At 38.5% G+C, this 7,605-nt stretch overlaps 1 protein-coding gene across 1 annotated transcript in view; it reads left to right on the top strand.

Annotated features, from left to right (window-relative positions):
* Positions 1 to 7,605, top strand: part of LOC123508821 (hemolymph clottable protein-like) — a gene marked incomplete in the record, with an annotated part of 154,330 nt that overhangs the window by 94,533 nt on the left and 52,192 nt on the right. The window contains 4 exon segments of the mRNA XM_045262747.1: positions 281 to 418; positions 1,229 to 1,326; positions 5,151 to 5,254; positions 5,464 to 5,594. Coding sequence (XP_045118682.1) covers positions 281 to 418; positions 1,229 to 1,326; positions 5,151 to 5,254; positions 5,464 to 5,594 — 471 coding nt within the window.

The following is a 7,605-nucleotide window of genomic DNA, read 5'->3' as shown; positions in this document are numbered from 1 at the left end:
GAGGGAGGTTTCAAAACATTTATCATCTGGGTCACTCTCTCGAACCTAACAGAGGACTAGCATCTCAGTGGATTTTGTTCATTCGTTTTTGCTGCCTTTGACTAGTTTCCACTCACATATAAAAAAAAATAGTAAACCCCCTACTTTCCAAAGGAATTTACAAAGACTTTGTTTTTTACTTTTTACAGCATTTTCTTTTAAAATACTACTTTATCTGCATATTTCAAGAAATCATGAATTTTTGTGACAGACCCTAAATATTCGTATTTTCACATTCCAGGCAAAAATTATATACTTATCAAGTGTCATGTACTCAAGTATGACAAAACTTTATCACGTCGTTGACTCTCTTCTCACATCTGAAGAATCAGACTCCACTAGCCTTGGAAGGAGAGTCATCTGGAATAGAAGGCCGAAAGTGAGTATCACAAAAAAAAAAAAAAGAATAAAAAAATATTATAGTAAATAAATGAATAAATAAAATGCCATCTCTCCCTCTTCCTGTCTGTCTATCTGTCTGCATATAAGTATATATTTATATTTGTGTATCTGTCTCTATGTCTGTCTGTCTTTCACTTTAATACTTAATATGATATTTTCCTTACGCATCGATTGTGTAGCTCAGTATTTTTCTCCTGTTCCCAAGTTCATAACCATAACAAAACACGTCAACACCATCACCGTTATGAAAGCAGGAGGAAAAACTTTGAGCTACACAATCTCTGACAAACTACAAATGGTAGATTATGCCAAACAACATGGCAATAGAGTATCTGGCGACAGCAAGAAACATTTTATTCATATATATATATATATATATATATATATATATATATATATATATATATATATATATATATATATATATATATATATATATATATATATATATATATATATATTTTAGCATGTGATTAAATTTTTACTGAGTTCTTTTGATTTAGCATGTGTTACTCGTGTATATATATATATATATATATATATATATATATATATATATATATATATATATATATATATATATATATATATATATAAGTAACACATGCTAAATCAAAAGAACTCAGTAAAAACTGTAATCAGATGCTAAGGCAAATAGTTTACTTAAGAAACAAGTGAAAAAATAGATTCTTGGCTTTTCCGGCTAACGCATTTATGTGATGAAATTCATTTAGGTAGATCGTTTTTCTTGAGTACTTTTTTCACTTATATCTCATCTTACTTACAGGAAGGCACAGACCTCTTGCTACCGGACTTTGGCCTTCACCTTCTGTTAAAGTGGAGTTGTGACTTAGAGAATCCAAGTGACTTTACCAACGTTATTGAGTAAGTGATTTGTTGTGTGGCATTATTATTGAATAAAACTAAATTCTCATTTACCTTTTGTAAATTAATTTCAGTATCATCAGAACAAATTATCATAACATTTTTCTTCCTGAAAAATGTATTTATATTGTTTCTTTATAACTGTAATGAGCACTCCTTTTCCCCTATCTCCCCCCTCCCTCTCTCTCTCTCTCTCTCTCTCTCTCTCTCTCTCTCTCTCTCTCTCTCTCTCTCTCTCTCTCTCTCTCTCTCTCTCTCTCTCTCTCTCTCTCTCTCTCTCTCTCGAGTTGATTTAAGTTGAAACATGTTACATAATTCAAGAACCCACACACCAAGCACGACCGTATGACATGATCGTATATGAATATAAAGGTATGATATCCATTATAGCAGGTAATAGAAGGGCAGACACACAAATATTATGGTGATAGTAACTCACAACAAGAAGACGAAGCGGCCGCTGCCTATCAGCAGCAGAATAATGTCTCCTCATCTCCTTCTTTGTTTTCCCTGTTCCATGCAAGATTTCACTTTTTGCATCACAAAATAATTCTTTCTTGGTGATAAGGCTTGTAAGAAACTAATAGAAATGTTGTTTTCTGAAAAGAAAGGAATAAATATCTCTTGTGCCCACGCTCTTCAATCTTCAGTTTCTAACTAAATTTATCTGTGCTGTCTATCTCTCCCCTAATTCCTTTGACTATAGTAAATTCTTTAACTTTTTAACTTTCAAAATGGAGCACATTCTGTCCCTCTATCCTTTCGCGGAGATCTCCATTTTTGGTGATTCCAATATTTCACCAGCATTGGCTTTCCTTTCCCTTCATTGACCATCTTGGTGAATTAACCTTCAACTTTACTATTCTCCATGACCTAAAGCAACTGGTGCAACATCCTACTCGTATCCCTGACCGTCTTGGAGATGCACCCAACATTCTTGATGTTTTCCTCACCTCTAATCTCTCAGCTTATGTTGTTACCCTATCTTCTCCGTTGGGCTCTTCCATTCACAATCTCATTTCTGTATCTTGTCCTATTTCTCCAATTCCTCCTCAGGATCCCCAAAGTGAAGGTGCCTCTGGCGTTTTTCTTATGCCAGTTGAAGGGACCTGAGGAGGTATTATGCTGATTTTCCGTGGAATGATTACCGTTTCCGTGTCAGAGACCCATCTCTTTGTGCTGAACACATAACGGAGGTGATAGCGTCTGGCATGGAGGCGTACATTCCTCATTTTTTTTCTCAACCTAAACACTTCTAATACATTGTTTTAACACACCCTGTTCTTGTGCTATACATGATAGAGAGGTACTTGAGCCCTCCATTATCTGAATCTCATGCACTTTATATTTCTGTCCGGAATCATGCCAAGTCTATTCTTCAACTTGCCAAACACTCCTTCATAAATAGAAAATGTCAAAATCTTTCAATCTCGTGACTTCTGGCATCTGGCCAAAAACATCTCCAATAACTTTACTTCTTCATCTTCTCCTTTATTTCATCCTGATGGCACCACTGCCATCTCTTCTGTCTCTAAAGCTGAACTCTTCTCTCAAACCTTTGCTAACAACTCCACCTTGGATGATTCTGGGCTTGTCCCTCCCTCTCCTCCTCCCTCTGACTATTTCATGTCTTCAATCAAAATTCTTCGTAATGATGTTTTCCATGCCCTCGCTGGCCTAAACCCTCGGAAGGCTTATGGACCTGATGGGGTCCCTCCTATTGTTCTCAAAAACTGTGCTTCCGTGCTTGCACCTTGCCTGGCCAAACTCTTTCAACTATGTCTATCGACTTCTACCTTTCCTTCTTGCTGGAAGTTTGCCTACATTCAGCCTGTTCCTAAAAAGGGTGACCGTTCTAATCCCTCAAACTACCGTCCTATAGCTTTAATCTCTTGCTTGTCTAAAGTTTTTAATCTATCCTCAATAGGAAGATTCTCAAACATCTGTCACTTCACAATCTTCTATCTGATCGCCAGTATGGCTTCCGTCAAGGTCGCTCTACTGGTGATCTTCTGGCTTTCCTTACTGAGTCTTGGTCATCCTCTTTTAGAGATTTCGGTGAAACTTTTGCTGTCGCGTTAGACATATCAAAAGCTTTTGATAGAGTCTGGCACAAAGCTTTGATTTCAAACTGCCCTCCTACGGTTTCTATCCTTCTCTATACAACTTTATTTCAAGTTTTCGTTCTATTGCAGCCGTGGTAGACGGCCACTGTTCTTTTCCTAAATCTATTAATAGTGGTGTTCCTCAGGGTTCTGTCCTATCATCCACTCTCTTTCTATTATTCATTAATGATTCTTAACCAAACTTCTATCCACTCCTACGCTGATGATACCACGTCCTTTCAGAGACAACCAACCCTTCAGGAAGTCAACAGATCACGCAGGGACGCCACAGAACGCCTGAATTCTGATCTTTCCAAGATTTCTGATTGGGACAGAGAAAACGTAGTAGTTTCCAATGCCTCAATAACTCAATTTTTCCACCTATCGACTCGACACATCCTTCCTAATAACTATCCCCTCTTCTACAGTGACACTCAACTGCTTCCCTCTTCCACACTGAATATCCTCGGTCTGTCCTTTACTCATAATCTTAACTGGAAACTTCACATCTCATCTTTTGCTAAAACTGCTTTTTTGAAGTTAGGCGTTCTGAGGCGTCTCCTGCAGTTTTTCTCGCCCCTTCAACTGCTAACTCTTTACAATGGTCTTATCCGTCATTGTACGGAGTACTCTTCACATGTTTGAGGAGGTTCCACTCACAGATTTATTAGATAGGGTGGGATCAAAAGCTTTTCGTCTCATCTACTCCGCTCCTCTTACTATTCTCAGCCTCTTTCTCACCGCCAGAATGTTGCAATTATTTCTATCTTTTATCGCTATTTTCATGCTAATTGTCTACTGATCTTGCTAACTGCATGCCTCCCCTCCTCCTGCGGCGTCACTGCACAAGGCTTTCTTCTTCTCATCCCTATTCTTTCCAACTCTCTAACGCTACTCAGTACTCTCAATCATTCATATCTTTCACTGGTAAATTCTGGAACTCCATGCCTGCTTTTGTATTTCCATCATCCTACGACTTGACTTATTTTAAGGAGGTTTCAAGACATTTGTCCTTATTTTTTGGCTAATTTCTTTAAAATCTTTTAGGGAACCTGAAGTTTTAGTGGGCCTTTTTTTCAATGTTTTGTTGCCTTTACCAGGTCTTTCTCTTGCATAAAGAAAAAATGTCTTGAAACCTCTCTTAAATGAGTTCAGGTCATTGAAAATTTTGAATACAGAAGTAGCATATATATTACTGGTCTTCTAAAAAGATTTTTAGATGTGCAACATAGATTTGATTTATTACTTTCTTATTGTGCCAATACTTGGGAAATGATAAAACAGATTCCAGAATAGAATAGAAATTTATATATAGTATATGAATTTTCATCCTGAGCTGAAGGCAAATGTTGGGTAATTTTAGTATGTAGGCAAAGAAGCTTTCAGCAGATGGAAACACTGAACAGTGTATAATATATTCTTGTTAGTTTGCTGTTGTTTGTGTGCGACAGAGGACGATTGCCGTGTAGATATAAAGCCACATGGGCAGTATGTGAAGGACCTCGTTGAACTTTATTGATTTCTAAACTACATTGGTAAAAGCTGCTCATGTGAAGCGAGCCTAAGTGGCTGGTAGCTAGGTGTTTCTCATTGTAAAGTTATTGTGCTGCATACAAGTTTGTAAAGGGCAAACTATCAAGATGGAGTAGTGCTGGGACTGATGATTGAGGGGCTAAAATTCTATAAACCCTTTTCATCTGATGTCGGTTGACATTTCAGGAAACTGCTTCTCTCGCAGCTGGTATACCAGAACTTTGAGTATATGCTGCTAGTGGATCTGGAGAACTCTCGTATGAAGATAGTTACTTTCACATTCAGCTTTGGTGAGATTGTTCTTGCAATACTGACCATGAACTGTATGATTTCAGTTACTTTTACATTTGGTTTTAACTTCAATTCACATGACAATACTTATAAAAAAATCATCTTTGCATTATATTAATTCTTTCTTAAGTGATTGAAGAAATTACAAATTTCTATGCTTTTATAATCCTAACCAGACTTCCCATTTTTTTAATGCATCATGTACCAGACAAAAAAGAAAGACAGGAGGAATTTCCTGAGCAAGAGACTGATTATGATGGCCAATTTACGCAAGATCTAAGCGACCTCGATCTATTTTCTCAAGAACCTCAAAGCCCGTCCCAGACTTCTGGATTTGACGTAAGTTACTAGACGTTTAGCTTACTCAAAAGAAAATGTTAATGATGATACATAATTCTTGTAAGAATACAGATATGTGTCACTGATTATAACTTAAGACTTTTAAATATTATGCACGTACTGAATAATATCTAATGGAAAATAACATTAAATTATATACTCTGTTCACGAATGGTAGAGACACAAGCCCCTCCTCCCTGATGGAGGGGAACAACGTTCTGAGTAAGTGGAAACCATTCTTCACCATCTTCACAAAATGTCTGATTACTTGAACACAAAATCAAGTAACTAGCATTCAATGAGAAGAAAGCACAGAGCGAGAAGTATATAGGTTTGTAAATTTCGTGACGGCCGATTGAATGGCAATAATCTCTAGGTGCTTAGGGACACCTGGATTACAAACATGTCAAAAGCGTGTGTGTGTGTGTGTGTGTGTGTGTGTGTGTGTGTGTGTGTGTGTGTGTGTGTTTCACTGTTTGATCTGCTGCAGTCTCTGACGAGACAGCCAGACGTTACCCTACGGAACGAGCTCAGAGCTCATTATTTCCGATCTTCGGATAGGCCTGAGACCAGGCACACACCACACACCGGGACAACAAGGTTACAACTCCTCGATTTACATTCCGTACCTACTCACTGCTAGGTGAACAGGGGCTACACGTGAAAGGAGACACACCCAAATATCTCCACCCGGCCGTGGAATCGAACCCCGGTCCTCTGGCTTGTGAAGCCAGCGCTCTAACCACTGAGCTACTGGGTGTGTGTGTGTGTGTGTGTGTGTGTGTGTGTGTGTGTGTGTGTGTGTGTATGTGTGTGTAATAATGATAATAATAAACGGTCTATTAGTTAGGCAATGTAAAAAAATACACTGAAAATGTACAGGGGGGGGAGGACATTACCACAATAATGTGTGTGTGTGTGTGTGTGTGTGTGTGTGTATTTACCTATTTACCTATTTGTGTATTACAGGGCCCGAGCTAAGCTCTCTGTGTCCTGTCTCCTTGTCCACTCCTGTCATATCTCTCATCTGATTGACACACACCGCGTCAACGACATCACTGCTCAGTTTATTCCACTTATCAATACTATGATGCGGGAAACTGTACTTTCTCACGTCATTTAGACAGATGTCCTTTATTAGTTTTTTTCCATGTCCTCGGAGATGATTACTTGTGGTCACCTTTATCAATTCTCTGTCCAGTATGTCAATCTTGTTCACCAATTTATACATAGTTATCATGTCTCCTCTTGTTCTTCTCTCTTCTAGTGTGGTCAGCCCCAGCTTCCTCAGTCTTTCCTCATAGTCTAACTCCCTGAGTCCTGGTACCATCCTTGTTGCCAGCCTCTGTACTCTTTCCACCTTCTTCACATTTTTCTTCATATGCAGTGACCAGACGCAAGCTGCATATTCTAACTGGGGTCTTATTAAGGTGCATAATATCTTCTTCATCATTCCTTCATGTAGGTAGTGGAATGCAAGACCAATATTTTGAAGCATGTTATATGTTTTCCCAAATATCTTGTTAATGTGTGTGTGTGTGTGTGTGTGTGTGTGTGTGTGTGTGTGTGTGTGTGTGTGTGTGTGTGTGTGTGTGTGTGTGTGTATTTACTTAGCTCCATACTACAGGGTTTGAGTGGGGCTCATATTGACCTGTCTCCATATCTATATTTATCCAAATTTCCTTAAGTTTGTGCGCACTTTCTGCTGCTACAATCTCTTCACTCAATCCGTTCCAAATATCCACTTTTCTTGATCTTCTAGTAGTATCCTCTTGTTCGCTGATCTCCACCAGCGATACCAGGTTTTGTCTATATATCCTTTCCATATGGTTTACTAACGGCGTTATGGACTCGCTCAACACGAGTACCTGTGCAGGCGGACGAAGATTCGGATCTTCAAGTCGTTGGTGTTCCCTGTCTTACTCTATGGTTATGAAACATGGACGCTGAACACCGATTTGAAGAGGCGAATTTATGTCTTTGGTACTACTAGATGCCTTGGCATGATCAT

Source organism: Portunus trituberculatus, chromosome 25, assembly GCF_017591435.1.
Source record: "Portunus trituberculatus isolate SZX2019 chromosome 25, ASM1759143v1, whole genome shotgun sequence".
In the NCBI taxonomy this organism is placed as follows: domain Eukaryota; kingdom Metazoa; phylum Arthropoda; class Malacostraca; order Decapoda; family Portunidae; genus Portunus; species Portunus trituberculatus.
The sequence above is the reverse complement of the archived record's forward strand: the minus strand, read 5'-3'. Positions and strand labels throughout refer to the sequence as shown.